Source organism: Carcharhinus amblyrhynchos, chromosome 8, assembly GCF_965287045.1.
Source record: "Carcharhinus amblyrhynchos chromosome 8, sCarAmb.v2.hapA, whole genome shotgun sequence".
Classification (NCBI taxonomy): Eukaryota; Metazoa; Chordata; class Chondrichthyes; order Carcharhiniformes; family Carcharhinidae; genus Carcharhinus; species Carcharhinus amblyrhynchos.
Genome location: NC_137331.1, coordinates 55481205 through 55499614, shown reverse-complemented (window position 1 = coordinate 55499614; position 18410 = coordinate 55481205). Strand labels below are relative to the sequence as shown.

General features: G+C 41.1%; 1 protein-coding gene across 1 annotated transcript in view; it reads right to left on the bottom strand.

Moving 5' to 3' along the window:
- Positions 1-18067, bottom strand: part of eya1 (EYA transcriptional coactivator and phosphatase 1) — a 169686-nt gene extending 151619 nt beyond the window's left edge. The window contains exons 1-3 of the mRNA XM_080194096.1: positions 18005-18067; positions 16393-16520; positions 728-805 (exon numbers count right to left, since the gene is read on the bottom strand). Coding sequence (XP_080050222.1) covers positions 728-805; positions 16393-16516 — 202 coding nt within the window. The 5' untranslated portion in view covers positions 16517-16520; positions 18005-18067. The remainder of the gene's footprint in view (positions 1-727; positions 806-16392; positions 16521-18004) is intronic.
- Positions 18068-18410: the final 343 nt, after the last annotated feature.

Sequence of the window (18410 nt, the reverse complement as noted above, 5' to 3'; positions counted from 1 at the left end):
AAACCTCTCATTTTCTCATCCATTTGACACTTAGAATGTTTCTGACAAAATTCCTCCCCATATTTTCTATTCAAGGGCTGCCATATTTTTTCAGTTAAACAAAATCTCATTGAATATTGAGACTAGGGAGCCATTCCAGAACGACTGTTAGGTTAGTTCAAAATCATGGTCCTGTTGCTTCAAATGGAACTTCCCCAGGGTGCTGGAGACACCAACAATTAGCTCTACCAACACAGGAGCTTGGATACAGTGTCTCAAAGTAGGTAAGAGGCTGCATCTTTTTAAATAACAAACAAAATTCTTCTGAGTTAATTTTTATTCTGGAGAACTGGGCAGACTGTTGAAGAAAATTCTCTCTGGACTTTACTTTTCCTCTTTAAACTGACATACAACTCTCTGTTAGGTATAAGATAAAGGCAACGTAAGTCTTGTTAATAATGAAGTCTATTTACAAAAATTATTTTAAAAAATAATTTTAAAAGTTAAATTATATAAATTACTCAATATTCTTTTTGGCTGTGGAAATAATACTCAGTCAGAAGGACAATATGGGTTGTTTACTGGCAACATTAATGACTCCTTGTCCTTTTTTCATCTCAGTAAAAAATCAGAAGTAGAATTTGACCAAGGGCCTGCTTATTGAGCTGAAACTGAGAATCTTATTACTTTATCTGCAGTGCCAATGGATTTGCCTGATTTTCACTAAAAACATTTCATGCCTTCTTACCTGTTCCTGAGAAATTGTCTAAAGATCCATCTGTTGATGCTGTGGCAATATCACTGTTGCTCATTGGTTCTGTTTTGACTGAAAAGCAAACCAAAAAGTGAAGCTATGCCAACAATCTGATGAACAAACTTTACATTCACAAAACACTATATTTTTCTTGAAAAAAAGTATTAAACAAGCAGCCAAAGTGTTTTCCCATTTATAAACATTGAAATGTTAGACTGTTCATTTCACATATCTTGAATATAATGTTTAAACAAATTTGAGATGAAAGTGCTATGGAAGCAGAGAGCCACAGCAGAAAGTGTTAGTACTAACAGATGGAATAAATAGTCTATCTTGTGATTTTAAACAGGATAGATGATAATTTATTCTCACATTTTTTTTTAAATTGACTTAGAGATCCTTTCCAACTTTTTATTTCTTACAAGTTGTGTAGTTAAGTTTTTATGAAAATGATTTTGCACTTAAAAGACTTTAAATGGAAAGTTTCATAGGCAATGACAGCACTTCCCATCTAAAACCGTAGAATAACTCCTCTGATGACTTAGTGTTCAAATCATCAATATGGCGCAGTACTGAACTTTATGGGGTGATTTTCAGACCAATCGCATGGTGGAAAAGGGATAATAGGAACCCAAATTGACGGCCTATGAATTACCTCCCTGTACCCTCCGATGGTGTAGCTGCTGCTATCTTCCAATATGTCCACTGCAGATCAACTGCTAAGTTGGCCTGAATCTGGTGATAGATCCTTTTGAAATACAAATTGGGGTTTGATGACTGATCTGGGGTCCTGTTTATCTTTTTGACTTAACTGGACTTAATTTCTGCTCGCAACTCGCTGACTCTATATTAATAAATATTGAGCCTCAACATGGGTCAAGTCTCTAGCTGTCCAAAAACATAGCCAGCATACAACCATATCTAAAGGGCACTTCAGAAAACACGCAACATAACATCAAAAAGTTAATTAAATTTTGTGATTTTTGTACCAGAACCACACAAACCTGCAGCGGTCTGTGTATTAGAACCTAGCAAACAGTCGCTGTGCTGAGCATAGTCATGTTGTCATCTAAAGTGGAATTGTAAACAAAAATTTAGACAACGAACTGACCTTCTCAGGAGTTTAAAAAATAATTGGCAGGCATGAATGTGTGTTACAGGATAGGATAGGTTGTCCCTTCTATTGTTTTCTGTCTTCAGATGGAAATTATGAACCCCAATCAAAAAGCAAAATTGGCTTTGTAGCCAAACAAAAATATTTATCAATGCAAGGATTCAAAATCAAAACTTTGTAAGTCAGAATTCGGTGTCTTGGAACTTTAATAATCAGGTCTTTTTAAGATCAATACTGGAGAATGTTAACTAGAAAATAAAGTTAGGTTCACAGAGGAAAATGCAAAAGAATATGACTGCAACTGTAACATCAGTTAAATTTCAGAATTATAGGTTGGAATTCTCCAATCTGGACTGCAGCAGGGACTGTCCAGTCCCACTACTATGAATGGAGATCTGGCTGAGTGCCAAATTCTCTGTTCTTGCTAGCAGTGGTAACAGGGCATGGGAGACTGGAAAGTTCCAGGTATAATCTTGGGATTCCCCATGTATAATAGAATTATGCAGCATCTAATGACTATGGGCCATAAGGGAGTTTAAGGAACAAGCTCTCATAATAGTTTATTCATTGTAACAAACATTAGAAAGTTTTCCAAAGTCAAAATATTTATTTAATTCAATGCATCACATTTCACTTAGCACTGTATTAAAGTAATACGTATCTGTTAAGTAAGAAAATGTTAGGGTTACATGATAAAATGCCTTATTTAAAAAATGCTTCCAAGTTTAGTCAGAAACATTTGAGAGCACAGACAAGTTAGCAATACATTTATAATTCAAGATGATAACTGCAGTTTACGAATACACAGAAAGTAAGGACATTATATATTGTGTACTTAAACTGTTATCAAAATTAGGGAATATCAAAAGGAATATATACATGGTGGGGTGGGAGAGGCTCTTCAAATACATTTTACTTTCCAAATATGAAAATGAAATGCAAAATTTGATGACATTTGCTGTCTTGACTAGAGTATAAGTACTTGGTTTTTTATTCAGCATGAAAATGTGTTGCCACTTTTTTTTGCATTCCTTGTACAAATGCTGTTTATCTCAAGTTATCAAGAACATCAATTATTCTCCCCTGTACAAAATCAAGATTTCAATTCTGAGGCCATGTAAACAAAATTTACTGAGATAATTTTTTTTTGGGAACAACAAGATCCTCTTTTTGCTTTTGTTGAGATGTGGATGTCGCTAACTTTGCCAGCATTTATTGTTCATCCTTTGTTGCCCTTCAGAAGGTGGTGATAAGCTGCCTTCTTAAACCCCTGTAGTCCTTGAGGTGAATGTACGCCCACAGTGCCGTTAGGGAGGGAATTCCAGGATTATGATCCAACGACAACGAAGGAATGATGATATCTTTCCAATTTAGGACGGTGGATGACTTGGAGGGGAGCCTCCTGGTGGTGATGTTCCAGGTCTTTGCTACTCTTGTCCTTCCAGGTGGTAGGGCTCATGCATTTGGAAGGTACTGACTAAGGAACCTTCGTGATTTGCTGCAGTGCATCTTGCACATGGTAAATACAGCTGTCACTGTTCATCAGTGGTGGAAGGATTGAATGTTTTTGGAAAGGGTGTCAATCAAGCAGCTGCTTTGTCCTGGATGGTGTCAAGCTACTTGACTGTTGGAGCTGTACTCATCCAGGCAAGTGGAGAATATTCCATTACACTCCTACCTTGTAGATGGTGGACAGGCTTTGGGGAGTCATAAGGTAAGTTACCCACTGCAGGATTCCTAGCCTTTAATCTGTTTTGTTATCCACAGTATTTATCTAACTAGTACAGTTCAGTTTCTGTCAATGGTAATCCCCAGGAAGTTGTTGGTGGAATTTACAACAACGGTAATACCACTGAATGTCAAGGGGCAATGGTTAGATCCTCTCTTGTTGGAGATGGTCATTATCTAGCATATGTGTGGTGCCATGTTACTTGCCACTTGTCAGCCCAAGCCTGGATATTGGATATTGCCACGTCAGCCCAAGCCCAGGTCTTGCTGCATTTGGATACGGAATGCTTCAGTTTCTGAGGAGTGTTGATTGGTGCTAAAATTGTGCAGTCATCAGTGAACATCCTTATGATGGAAGGAATGCCATTTAAGAAGCAGGCAAATATGGTTAGGCCTAGGATACTACTCTGAGGAACTCTTACAGTGAGACGATTGACCTCCAACAGCCACATTCATCTTCCTTTGTGATAGGTATGAAGATATTTCCCTTGATTTCCATTGACTCCGATTTTGCTAGGGCTCCTGACATCATAAATCAATGAAATGCAGTCTTGATATCAAAGGCTTTCACCTCACTTGTATTCTTTTGTCCATGTTTGGACCAAAACTTTAATGCGGTCAGGAGCTGAGTAACTCTGGTGGAAATCAAACTGAGCATCAATGAGCAGGCTATTGCTAAACAAGTGCCACATGATAGCACTGTCATTGGCTCTTTCATCATTTCACTGATGATTGAATATAAACTGATGGGATGATAATTGGGTTTATCCTGCATTTTATGTACAGGAGATATTTGGGCAATTTTTCACATTGCTAGATGGATGCTAGTCTTTCGAACAGCTTGGCTAGGCACACAGCAAGTTCTGGAGCACAAATCCTTAGTAATCTTGCCGAAATATTGTCAGAGTCCATAATCTTACTGTATTGCAGTTTTACTCACAAAAAGGAGTTATTATCCTATGTCTGAGCATTTTGTATAATTTGTTATACAACTCCTGTTCAATGGGGATGTGAAGTGACATTTGATGACATGATAGACAGATTTTTATTAGCACAGAACCAAGTACAACATTCTCAAATAGAACTGACGACCTATTAAGGTCACATCACAGTTTGTTTCTTGGCACACATTCATTAGATGAACTCAGAGGTGTATGAAATGAGGTTCCCTGCTGAAAATTAAAACTTCACGACCTTCATTTTGTGGTCAGAAGTGGAGTGACAGCATTGCCACTGTGTTCAAATAAAGCTTTCCACAAAAATCTAGTGATCTCCATGGCATAGATTTCATAATTCCTGATGTTAATTTGATTCTGGCACCAACTAAGGAGAATCACCCAATATCCAATATCAGTGATGTCATCAAGCAGGCTAAGCTGCCAATCACATTGATACATTCTCACAGACAGTAAACCAGGAAGTAAAATGCACTGAATATCCTTCATTTTTAATAATTTTAGAGTGTGAAATAAAAATTGGGATGGCATATGGGGTTAAGGTAGAAACTGGAATGTCACAAATAAACTGTTAAAATAATTTTTATATATAAAATCTATATTTTTTTTTATCAAAATAGAGAAATTGACATCCCACAAATATAGAATTAGTTTTCAAAGTCCAGAGAAAAGTAATTATAAAATAGAGATCGAATTGGAAAATTCAGTTACACTTCAGTTAACAGGGCTTAACTTTTTAATGGATTTTCACAGCAGGATTAACAATGTAAAAGTGAAAGCTCACAACAATTCACGTGATTTTGAAAGATTTCCTTAGCTGACAACTTCAACAGCACACCACGTGGAGGAGTGGAGAATTACTGATAAAAGTTCTGGATTTTGGTGTTTAACTGCTGGTGAGGAATCCAAATGTTGTTTTTAATTGAAATGACATTGAATGCTGATAATTATTGATTGTTATGATGAATCAACTATTATAAGAACTGAACTCCTAAATGAACTATAGGATTATTCAACAAATGCTTCATAATTCTATTGCTCACAGGGGAAAACACAAGATTCCACCTTGAACAGAAAGCGCTCATTCAAACACGTTACTACTTCGGCTATTAATTTTTTTGGCTGAATCTAATTTTAGTTCCTACAGAAACTTTTCAGTATTGAACTGCCACCTGGTAAATTCAGCAGTAAAACACTGATTTTTGTTTTATTTTGTGACTTAGTCTTGATTTATATTTCTATTTTGTTGTAAAGCCAAAGACCAATATTTCAAAACATACCAACTCAGGAGAAGAAAGTTATCAGGAACAACCTATCTCATCTGATAAAATATATCTCCTGTGCACTGATGTACAGTTCCACCAATCACAGCTGTAAAGAGGTTTGCAACTTAATCCTGCAACCTTATTTGATGAATGTGGTATTAAGACAGAGTAAAATGAAAAAATGATAAAATTGGGATTTTATGCATCAGTTTAACTGGGTTCTTATCTTTTACCGAAGAAGAATGAAATAAAACATCAACCTTTTAACACTGAAGAACTTCAGTTCAAAAAACTGGAAGCATCCAGGAAATGTCTATGGAAGAAGTAAACTGATCTGGCCTAATGGCTTTTTCTTATTCCATGCTTCATGTTTCTCATTGAGAAGGTAATATTTTTGCAATGTCGTTTACCTATGATACGATGTTTTAAACATAAAGTTTACAAAGGGTTCCATTTTGTTCTAATCATAAAATCAAACGCAACTTATATTCAATGCAAAGCCATTACATATTAAAAATTATATTATACAAAATTTTATTTGCAATAGTGTAAAATTTACTTGTACATGGATCTTATTTGGATCCTCACCTAGCAGATGTCCATATAAAATCACGAGTGGAATTTGGCGTTTGTTATAGCGGCCTTGCCTAACAGCTAGACAATCAGCAGGAGCTCCTAGTCACCCCACTGATGAAGGCCAGCTGGAAGTTACCAGCATCAGGCCTTCCCCCGTGCTCTAGGACCCCTGAGGGCAAAAATCCTGCCAAGAGCTACTTGCCCTTGCAGCAACGCACAAACCAGAAGCCCAGGGTCAATGAGAGAATTCAGCTGAATTAGGGTCAGATGGAGGTTATGGGATTGGGGTCACAGGAGGGGTCAGCAGAACGGGATGCAGTCAGGCCCCTTTTCCAATGTAGGGTCTCTCAATCAGGCACTGAGGGTGGATTTTCTGGCTGTGCTCAGCCCAAAACTGGAAAACCACGCCCAAGGTCAACAGACCTTTGTGTGGTCTATCCCTCGCCTGCTACAATTCTTATGACGGGCGGGATGGGCATGTTCCCTCCTGAACATCTTTGGACAAGAGACCCCCAACCAAGAAGTCTGCAAGGAAACCCAACAGCTTTTGCTTTTTGGGCTCCCTGCATGACAAGCCCCACATCTGCTGCTGGCTGAATACCAGCATTCACAGAATGTGGCCCGTAAGTAAGCAATAATTGCCCACTTAAGAGCTTTAGGATCACCTATGAACTTTTCCACTTCAGATTTATCAGGTGGAGGTGTGTAGGCCATCTACACTGCAATCTCCTGCCTGATTAAATACGCCTTCTGCCTCCAAACTTGCCATGATGTGGAGATGCCGGCCTCATGCATACAGAACTTGGCTATCAGTCTCTGCTCAGCGACTCTGCGTTGTGTGCTGTGAAAGTCGCCTTGGAGAACGCTTACCCAAAGATTAGAGGCCGAATGCCCATGACCGCAGAAGTGTCGCCCAACAGGAAGAGAACACTCTTGCTTGGTGATTGTCAAGCGGTGTTCATTCATCCATTGTCGTAGTGTCTGCATGATCTCTCCAATGTACCATGCCTCAGGACATCCCGACTTCTATGTTTCTATTTTCACTCAGAGTGGTGGGTGCGTGGAATGAGCTGCCGGCAATGGTGGTGGAGGCAGATTCGATAGGGTCTTTTAAAGAGACTTTTAGATAAGCACATGGAACTTTGTAAGATAGAGGGTTATAGGCAAGCCCAGTAATATCTAAGGTAGGGACAAATTAGGCACAACTTTCTGGGCCAAAGAGCCTGTATTGTGCTGTCGTTTTTCTATGTTTCTAAGACTGTTCGCTTCCTGTTGGCGAACACTTCAGCGGTCACGGGCATTCAGCCTCTGATCTTTGGGTGAGCATTCTCCAAGGCCGCCTTCACGACACACGACAACGCAGAGTCGCTGAGCAGAGACTGATAGCCAGGTTCCACACACATGAGGAAGGCCTCAAGCGGGTTCTTGGGTTCACGTCACACTATCTGTAACCCCCACAACTTGCCTGGGCTTGCAAAACCTCACTAACTGTCCTGGCTGGAGACCATACACATCTCTTTAAACTGTGCTTAACCCTCCCTCCACTCACATTGTCTGTACCTTTAAGACTTGATTACCTGTAAAGACTCGCATTCCAATCATTATTTTGTAAATTGAGTTTGTCTTTATATGCCCTGTTTGTGAATAGAACTCCCACTCACCTGATGAAGGGGCAGCGCTCCGAAAGCTAGTGGCTTCTGCTACCAAATAAACCTGTTGGACTTTAACCTGATGTTGTGAGACTTCTTACTGTCCAAACTTGCCATCCAGGGGGGCACTACATTCTGTCCCTCAGTGTATTCCCTATACGTTTAATTTTATACAAACACACTTGGAATTGAGGTTTGCAGTCGCATGTCTGTGGCTTCATGTGGGAAACACAGTAAGAAGTCTCACAACACCAGGACTTCATGGGGGAGACAGTGCTCTGAAATATGGAAAAGTAAAAGTAAAAAGTGAGGCCAATGCAAATAGCATCACTGAAACCATCCAGAATAACAGCATGCTCTTGTCTTATATACCTTTTCAAGTCCCACCTCATTCCCACTCAACCTAATATGAAGTACAAACCGCCAAAGATGTAACCTTATACCGCCGGCTGTCCATCCAGCCCTTCAGCATTTATGTTTTCAGAAACTCATGGTTTGCTGTCTAGCCAGCCAGCGCAACTTAACAATTAGCAGCAAGAAGAGTACACATCTGAAGATGTGACACTACAAGAACCTATGCCAGAAGTGACACTGCTTTGACTTTAGATGATATTAGAGAAGGCTGCTCATGCAGCATCACTAGACACAAATTGAGTGCGACCAGGTTAGGGGGACAGGACACCTACAGGAGGGGGAGTTTGCAGGCAGGTACTACCGCAGAGGACTCAAATGAGATTTTCAATGGGGTGAAATACTGGAAAAAGCGGATAGCATGCGCATGGAAATGCTTGGTAAATTGGTAGCAATACCACAGAGCCTGCTGTCATTATCAAGAAACATGGAGACATTCAGCTCTAATTTGGCAGAGCACTTTATGAAGAGCTTAGAGCCCATCCTTTCCATCAATGAAGTGGTGGACAACCCCATGACATCACTTATGGACCTACTTGTATGCCACATCTGATGACTGATACCAGAAGCATCCAACATCAAACACTACAGTGAACAAGGTCTTGAGATCCATGCACTGTGCCATGCAGTCAAACTTGATGCCATGCAGACTGTTACCATCATAGATGGTTGCAGGTACTAGTGCTCAAAGCAGCTTCAAGAGCTCACAATAACTCAACAATCATGCTTCAGCAAATTACAAGGATCATTGAAGTGCTGCCCCAGGAGAATGGCAGTGGTTCTGCAGATTAAATGGGCATTAATTGCTCATTTAAGGCTCTCAATTGACATCCAGAAGACCATCTGCAAGTCATCCTGCCCTGGGGGTGAAAGAAAACCAGTGTGGTCCTCACCCTTCACCCTCCTGTCAAATCTTCCTGTTTGAGATGAAACATTCAGAGGCCTTATTCATCTTGGCCAGGGACGTCAACCAAGCTAAGGTCAAGTGTGTCCTATCAAGATATCACCAACATGTCTGTTCCGCCAGAGGCCCAAACCTTCTAGAACAACTGCTACACAAACATCAAACATGCCTACCACTCTACTGCCCGCCCATAAGGCTGTGCTCCTGCTCCAGTTTACAAGCAAAAAACTGAAACAGGAGAATCCGATAAAGAAAGTCCTGCAATGTTGATCTGAGGAACTGGATAATCTCCTAGGGGACTGCTTTGAGTCAGCGGACAGGTCAATATTTAAGAACTCAGCGACCAACCTGAACAAGTATGCTACTATAGTAACAGACTTCATTAGTATGTAGAAGACTGTGTGCCAAAGAAACAAATCCGTGTGCTTCCCAACTGATACCATGGATGAACAGGTACATCTACTGCTTGCTTAAGTTCAGGTTTAGGCATTCAAGTCAGGTGACCTTGACCTAAACAAGAAATCCAGATACAATCTGCAGAGAACCAAAGATGCCAAGAGACGTACCGAACCAAGCCAGAGTCCCAGGCTAGCCACACGGACTCCCACCGACTATGGCAAAGTCTGCATGATATAACAGGCTAAGATGAAGGCATGTAGAATCACCGGCAGGAATACACCCCCCACCCCCTTGATGAGTTCGATGTATTCTATGCCTGTTTTAAGTAAGAGGTCAGTGGGAGCACACCTTCCTCCCCGGATGTCTCAGCTGAATCGGTATCCAAGGTCACCAGTGCAGATGTCAGATCAGCCTTCTCCAAAGTCAACCCAAGGAAAGCAACTGGCCGGGATGAGATACCCAGATGAGTGCTCAGATCCTGCATGGATTAGCTGGCGAAGGTATTCACAGACATTTTTAACCTCCCCTTATTCCAACCTGCTTCAAGAAGATAACCATCATCTCTGTACCAAAGCAAAGCCAGGCTGTGTGCCTTAATGACTTTTGCCCAGTGGCTCTGACATCCATCATTATGAAGTGCTTCAAATGATGAGTCATAGCATGAATTAATCCCAGCCACCAGCTTGCCTGGGTCCACTGCAGTCTGCCTATCGCTGCAACAGGTCCATGGCAGTTGCCATCTCCCTGGCCCTACATTCAATCCTGGAACACCCGGATAACAAAGACACTGATGTCAGGCTCCTATTTATTGACTACAGCTCAGCCTTCAACACCATTATTCCCACAAAATGCATCTCCAAAACTGTGGCCTAGGTTCCTCCCTCTGCAACTGGATCCTAAACTTCCAAACTTACAGACCACAATCAGTAAGGATAGGCAACAACAGCTTCTCCACAATTATCCTCAACAAAGAACAAAGAAAATGACAGCATAGGAACAGGTCCTTCAGCCCTCCAAGTCATCAGTGCCCCACCAGGCTGTGTCCTCAGCCCTTTAGTAGACTCCTTATACACTTATGACTGTGTGGCCAAATTCCTCTCCAATTTGCTTTTCAAGTGTGCTAATGACACCACCGTAGCAGTTTGGATCTCAAACAATGATGACACAGAGTACAGGAAACAGATGAAGAGTCTGGTGAACTGGAATTTGTCCCTCAATGTCAGTAAAATGAAGGGATTAGCCATCGACTTCAGGAAGTGTAGTGGAGGGCTACATCAACAGGGATGAAGTAGAAATGGTCGAGAACTTCAAGTTTCTAGGTGTCTAGATTGTCAACAACCCTCCATGCCAACACCATAGTTAAGAAAGCCCATCAATGCCTCTACTTTCTCAGGGGGCTAAGGAAATGTCCACTATGACTCTCACCAACTTTTACAGCTGCGCCATTGAAAGTATCGTTTCTGGTTGTACCACAGCTTGATATGGGCTCCTGCTCTGTCCAAGATCGCAAGAAACTACAATTGTGAGTGAAGCCTAGGCCATCATGCAAACCAGCCTCCCATTCTTCGATTCTGTCTACACTTTTCGCAGCCTCGGAAAAGCAGTCAGCATAATCAAGGACCACACACACCCTGGATATTCTCTCTTCCACCTTCTTCATCAGGAAAAAGACACAAAAGACTGAGGTCATGTACCAACCAACTCAAGAACAGTTTCTTCCCTGCTGCCACCAGACATTTAAATGGACCTATCTTAAGTTGATCTTTCACTACACCCTAGCTATGACTGTAACACTACATTCTGCACCCTCTCCTTTCCTTCTCTCGGAGTGGTATGCTTTGGCTGTATAATGTGCAAGAAACAATATTTTTTCATTGTATACCAGTACAAGTAACAATAATAAATCAAATCAAAATCAAAAGGCCAACTTATGGGTTTGGAGCTCATTTAAGAGGAAGAGGGGAGGCATTAAAGCTTGCCTATTGAGTGTGTTGCAATGTGTGTGGATGATGTCCCAGCCATGACTGGATAACAAATATTGTGCACAAGCTGAGAGATGTTGGCTTGCAGCCATGCTAAGTGTTTGAGGTGAAATCATGAACATTAGGTATCAGTCATGCTGGATAGAGAATGTTGGTAGGTGAGCAAAAGGAGCAGAATGAGATACTACTGATTCATTTGTAAGGATATGGCATTTGAAAATGTACTCGTTGACCTTGACCACTTGTGTGAGGTCATAAAACATCTTTTTACACTGAATTCAGGTCCTTGGAGCTAGATTGCTTTGACAGAGGTAGCTATTTGATCTTGTTGCCTTCTCAGTGTCTGCGGGGTCTCCTAGCCCCCAGTTGACTGAGGATCTCTCTTGTCCTCTTCACCTTCTGCACTAGTACTGTATCAAACAACCCTGAAGAATACACTGTGCTTCGTTGCACCAAGTCTCAGTCTTCTTTCTGCCTGCTATAGCCATAATGCACCAAGAAATTAAAACTGACTTTAAGTCATGCAGGTTAGCATTAAGAAGTGCAACTCGCACATGCCCTTGCTGACATGCACAGATACTTAGCTGGATGTTCAGCACAGGCTGCACACTTGTCATTTAATTTTGCAAACAGCATGGTTTGTGCTGCCTGCATTGCAACAAACAGGCACAATGCTAATCATGCATCAGTCTCAGAGCCTGTCTTTGGACCTACCCAATTCTGTCCCATTAGTCTTTTTGCTTTGTTTACCATTTTGATACAATGAACATAAAGAGAGTGATTCTCACCTTAAACAATTTTCTGAAATTTTGAACACAAACTTTAGGTTGGACAACAAATTCCTTCATCTTGTCAGCACCCTGAACTCCGTAGGCCACAGTGTACCAATGACCAAAAGAGCGGGTGTGCAATCTGCTCCTAACCCTGACTAGCTACTAAGATGTTTGAGCAGAATTCTCCCAAAAGCTAAGTTTCATAAACGGTGACTGCTCCGCACCACAATTCACAAACAGCCTCAGGTGAAACATTCTATCGCAGGCTTCGCTCGAGGTGGCCACAGCTTATGCCATTAATAAGGGGGAGCTGCATTTAAACACTTCCACTGTACTCACAGCCAGCCACAACAGGAAGATAGCACTGTGCAGACCAGCCCTATGCTTTACAGAGGGACAGCTGCAGAATGACATGGAGAGGGGGGGGCCATCCTGCTCCCCCAGGAGGGAAGATGACCCAGAGCAATGACTCCAATGCAGCTTCGGAGGTGATGGCTGTGGCAGTTAGTGCCTGTGGCTTGACACGCAGGACCGGGGCCCAATGCAGGAGAGTGAAGAACATCCTCATTCACTCATCCTGGTATCAATCCCATCCACAATCTTTGCCTGGTGAGGCACAGTGCTGAGCCACACCACCCATTCCTACCACCCCGTCCCGCCCCTATACGCACCTTGGAGGGAAGTGACTAGATGTCACAAGCATCACCCACACCATCCACCAGCACAGAGACACACAACTTGGTAGACAGAATTAGCAGAGTGTCTTCAGGTCACTTTCTGCTGAGCACCTCACAGCTGCTGATACACATCAGGTGGAGGCGAAAACATCTGAAGGAATCAAACAGGCAGAGAGAGAGTCCTGTCAGATCCGAGAACACAGCTGGCCCTTAGCCAGATGCCGGGCCGCTGGAAAAGACTCTCACAGAGCTGCTGGGAATGCAGAAGCAAAGCCGGGGACTGCAGGAGCTGGTGTCGGAGACATTCCAGCAGCTGCAAGGCTATTTTGAGGAGTCCAATAGCATTCAGGTAAAGGAGATGGTGTCAGCATTACATGATACGCAGGCCAACACTGCAAACGTGGTGACCATTGTGGAAAGCATGGGGTAGGAGAAGGTAGCCATGGGTGGTCAGGTCCATGGTATGGCTATGTCACTGATGACTATGGCTGTAGGCCCCAAAAGCATGGGCCAGTCACAGAGGGCACTTGCTGTGAGGCTCCATAGCTTTGTCCAGACTCACAGGATCATTGCTGAGAACTTATGCATCATGGTGCAGATGTGGTTGGACCTCCAGGACTGGCAGCGCCAGGTGATACAGATACTTCTGGAGCTGAGTCCACGTGTCCCATCATCCCAATGAGTGTCCCAGGAGCCATGAGCACCCCAAGAGGAGGAAATGGTGAAAAGCATGGAGAGGTAGAAGGACAGAGTGAGAGATAGTCTGTACGGTTATCCATCCAGACCTGCTCAATCCCTCCCAGCACCGCCTGTTCCCTTGCATTTGCACCCTTGCAGCACAATGCCAACCACGTGCCATGCATCATCTCAATTAATTGCCGACATTACCACATCATTGCCTCAGCGGCCACAAACACTGCCCATGCCCCCTCAGTTGCCCATGGAGTCCCACATAGCTGTACCCTCCTTTTACATGATGTGGCACAATGCCTTCTCCACCCCCACTGCAGTTGCATGCTCGCTGGCATGCGGCACAGAACTGCCCATCCAGATGGCTGGCTCCCCACCGGAGAAATCTCCCTGATACCACAGGCCATTGGTGGTATCACGATGCTGACTGGATTCAGCGTTCTGGTGATCACGTTGAGCATAAGGGTGGCTCTAGGAAGGTCCTCAATATTGAAAACTTGCAGTTTACACCTTCATGTACCCATCTGGACATTTGGTGCAAAGTAGCTTCCAGATATGGTGTCCAGATCAGGCAGATGGTAGCGAGGTACCCTACTAACTTCCATGCAACGGGTGGCCATTATAGAGAGCATTGCAGAGTTCATTCAGTGTGCAGAGCTGTGTTAGCACTTGGCGAGCTCCCTGGATTGGAGCAGCATTTGCCAACTGCTTGTGACTGTTAGTGGAGCCTGTGATGGGATGTCCGCACTAAATAACTGAACCTTCCTAGCCAAGAGGTGGCAGGGTGGAGAATGTCACATTAATGGGATTTGACCTCAAATTCTGGAATCTCTTGGGGGTCCTCATGCTGGCAGAATGACCCCAACCCAGTGGCAACACTTACTTGAGGACTCCTGCCCCACCCCAACCCCTGTGCCCATGGAGCCCCCCCCACTCCACACCATGGCAGCAGCTGACCTACCCTCCCACTGGAGATTTGGAATCATTCTGGGAGGAGGGTGGGTTGTGTGCCAATTCACTAATGATATTAAAATGCAGTTGATCTCATGCCAATCATCCTCTTGCCCTTTCTGGCCAAGTATGGGCACGAAACAGTTTATGCCATTAAAAAGGGGCTGGGAGAATTGCAAACATTTTTGCGCTAGCCATGCTATTTTCTGAGATCAGCGTTATCTAATAACATTGTGGCGAGATTGGAGAATTCCCTCCATTGGCTAGGACTGGTTTGCCATAGATTCTGTTCAGCACCTCACCACAATTGTGTTATAGATTTTGGAAAATCAGTTGTGTGTGGATTTGATTCTGCATCCTTCTACTGATGAAGCATTACACATTTGTAATGCATTATAATCAAGAAAATAATTTAATACCATTGCAGCAAAAGCAGTACTCAACTACAAGTGAGAGCAGCGGTATGGTGGCACAGTGGTTAACACTGCTGCCCCATGGCATCCAGGTTTGATTCCCGGCTTGGATCACTGTGTGGAGCTTACATATTCTCCGTGTCTGCATGGGTTTCCTCCCATAGTCCGAAGGACGTGCTGTTATGTGCTCGACCACGCTAAGTTCTCTTTCAGTGTACCCAAACAGGTGCTGGAGTGTAGTGACCAGCAAATTTTCACGGTAACTTCATTGCAGTGTTAATGGAAGCTTGTGACTATAATATTGGATATTATTGTGAACAATTGGTTTATCAGAATTCTGCTACAAGATGCAGAGTGGCATTCGGTTTAGCATGTTTCCTTATTTCTAAAAAAAATGAAACAATTGAAAACTCCTTTAAAGATGCAGTTTACAATGTACAGTTATTATTCAATATTTTTTGTAACAATTGTATTGTGACACTCGAAAATGAAAACTAACATTGTGACAATGTAGCAATCATTGAGAGTTTTATTTAGGTAGACATTACACATTCTATGTTCCCATCAATCAAACTGTAATTTTATTTTTTCTAAACTATAATTTTGTGATCATCTCCCAATTTTATTTTGACAGCACTGAATATATTGCCAAATAATTTAATTTCTTTATGATTGAGAACTTGGACATTCCCTGCATAAAATGACTACATATTTCAGCAAAACAATTACTTTTGTGACAAGATTATTGCTTCTGGATGTGTTGAATACTTTATCACTTAATCTTTAAAAATTCTAAAGAATAATTTTTGGCAGGACGGGTTAAAATGAACAAAGGAAGAATAATGTCAGAAAGTAATAAGAATCAGTTTTGCAGCTTTTCTTTCTTAATAAACATAGTAAAATTCTCACTTTCAATTTATAAGTCTCTCTGATAAACCATAATTTCTGACTCAATTTGCACTTTCCTACCTAAAAATATCGCTTGCTTCCAACAGCCTGTCAAAGGGATATTTGTAAGATAAACAAGATATTCAAAAATCATTTTGAAAAACCACTGTGTCTTGTATCTTATGGGCCTTGCTTAAAACGCAAATAAAAATACAATAATGAATGCCTGATATCCAAATTTGTTCAATACTGGACCTCTTAGTTAAGAAAATCAAGCACTTACCTTCTGTGCCATTTTGTGTCATGGAATTATTATTGATACAGGAGGTGTCGAGTTTTGGACCATTGGGAGATTCGCTGCTTCCACTTACACGACTGTGTGGACTTGCTAGATCCTGCATTTCCATAGACCTGCAAACAAAAAATAGTCCTTAACTATGAAAATTATTATAAAAGTATGCATTATTAATACTAGGTAACATTAAGACATTCAGAAACAGTTTTGAGAAAAAGGCACTCATTTATTCACCTTTGACCAACATAAAGGTTGAATTTTGTTGTAACTTATGAAGTATTCAAAGGACTATTTTACAAACCTGAAAATGGTAATTGTTCGAACTGCAGATTAAATAATCAAGAATATACTACGTAATTTACCACACAACCAAAAACTTTACATTTGCCACTGTAGTTGTGTATCGCTATCAAACTATTTTTATTAGAAAATAATATTAAAAACAGAATGAAGAAACCCATTGTTCAACATAATACCCAATCCAAGAATCAGAGTTTCAGAAATCACACCCAGTGACTATACTCAAATCTTATCAAAATTACGACCTTGCACATCAACTAGCTCTTTGTCATAATGAACTTTCATCAATTTATTGTTCCATTTTTTTTATCTAAAATGTTCCAAGTTTATCTAAACTATTACAACCTTAATGATATGACATTTGATGTGATTTTAAAACATTAATATAATATAAATACCACACATTTAAATGATATGCAAGTTCAATATGAATCAATCATCTCGCTTGCTCCAGTACTACAAGTAACTGGAGAAAAATATGCTCAATTGACAGGGAATGAGATACTCGTGTTTACTCTGGCAAACTGCTTAATTGTTTCTTTGTTTCTTTCCAGGGATGAAACACATTAAAACATTATTATGCTTTCTGATTTGTTTGCTTTTTGGATCAATTAAACACAGTCAATTGAAAAGGGGTAAAATTTACACCCATCCAGTTTATAAATGAATTAGATTGCTTTAGTAATTTGGAGTACTTCAGTTGTCACTTGATCCCAGAAAACAGAGAGGATTAAGCAACATTTCTTGAGTCTATTTGATTTATGATTGAGTCCACATTTCACATGAATCAACTGAATAGCTTAGTCTATGAGGTAAGTGCACTGTATTATTATTTTATTTTCTATCATTTGTGGAACTGGAAGACCTGCATCAATAATTCGAATGTAGAATTAAAGTATCAAAATTTTATTTCATGATCAAAATATCTTCAAGATCTTCATTATTCCCTTTGCACTTGGTGATTATGTTTAAAAGCTACTGATTGCTTCTCACAGCAAAACAAATTTACAACTCCAAAATATAAAAAGATATATCAAGTATCACAGGAGACATTCATTATGGAATATATTTTCTTTTGCTATTCTCAGACCTAATCTTGAAATATTTTAACTTTCTGTACTCATGACTGTGGTAATTATTATAAAATAAATGTAAGCATTGTTATCTCTTCCATTGTCATCTCTGTTAAGTATGTTCCTGAAATAATTCTTTCTAACTGCATCTTTCAAAAAAAACTCGGAGCAAGCATAGGCACTGTCTAATCGCAGTGCATAAGGTAAAATTTCCACAGAGCTCTTACCTGGAACCTGGAGGATCTGAAACATTGGAATCAGGCCGAGCTTTTTTCACCTGCCAGTCAAGAACAAAACAACTCCTTGGTATTCAAGTGTCACAGCTCACTATATTTCTGAACAATAGGCCTCAGCTTGGGGAAAAAAAACATTCTTTCCCTTTATCAGAAGGGAAGAAAGAGAGACTGTGTAACAGACAGTCACATTGTCTTTCAGTTGATCTTTTGTGCCATTTCCTCCTACAGGTCTTTTCTCCTCCCATAACAGGGAAAGCAGCCAAATGATGAGAAGGTGATTCATCACTGGGTTAGACAGCTGCAAACAGGATTAACCTTCCCCCTCCCATTAACATGCAAAGCAATTTTGCCAAAGCAAGCAGCAAGAACTGGCTGAAAACAGTAGCAGTTGAAGTAA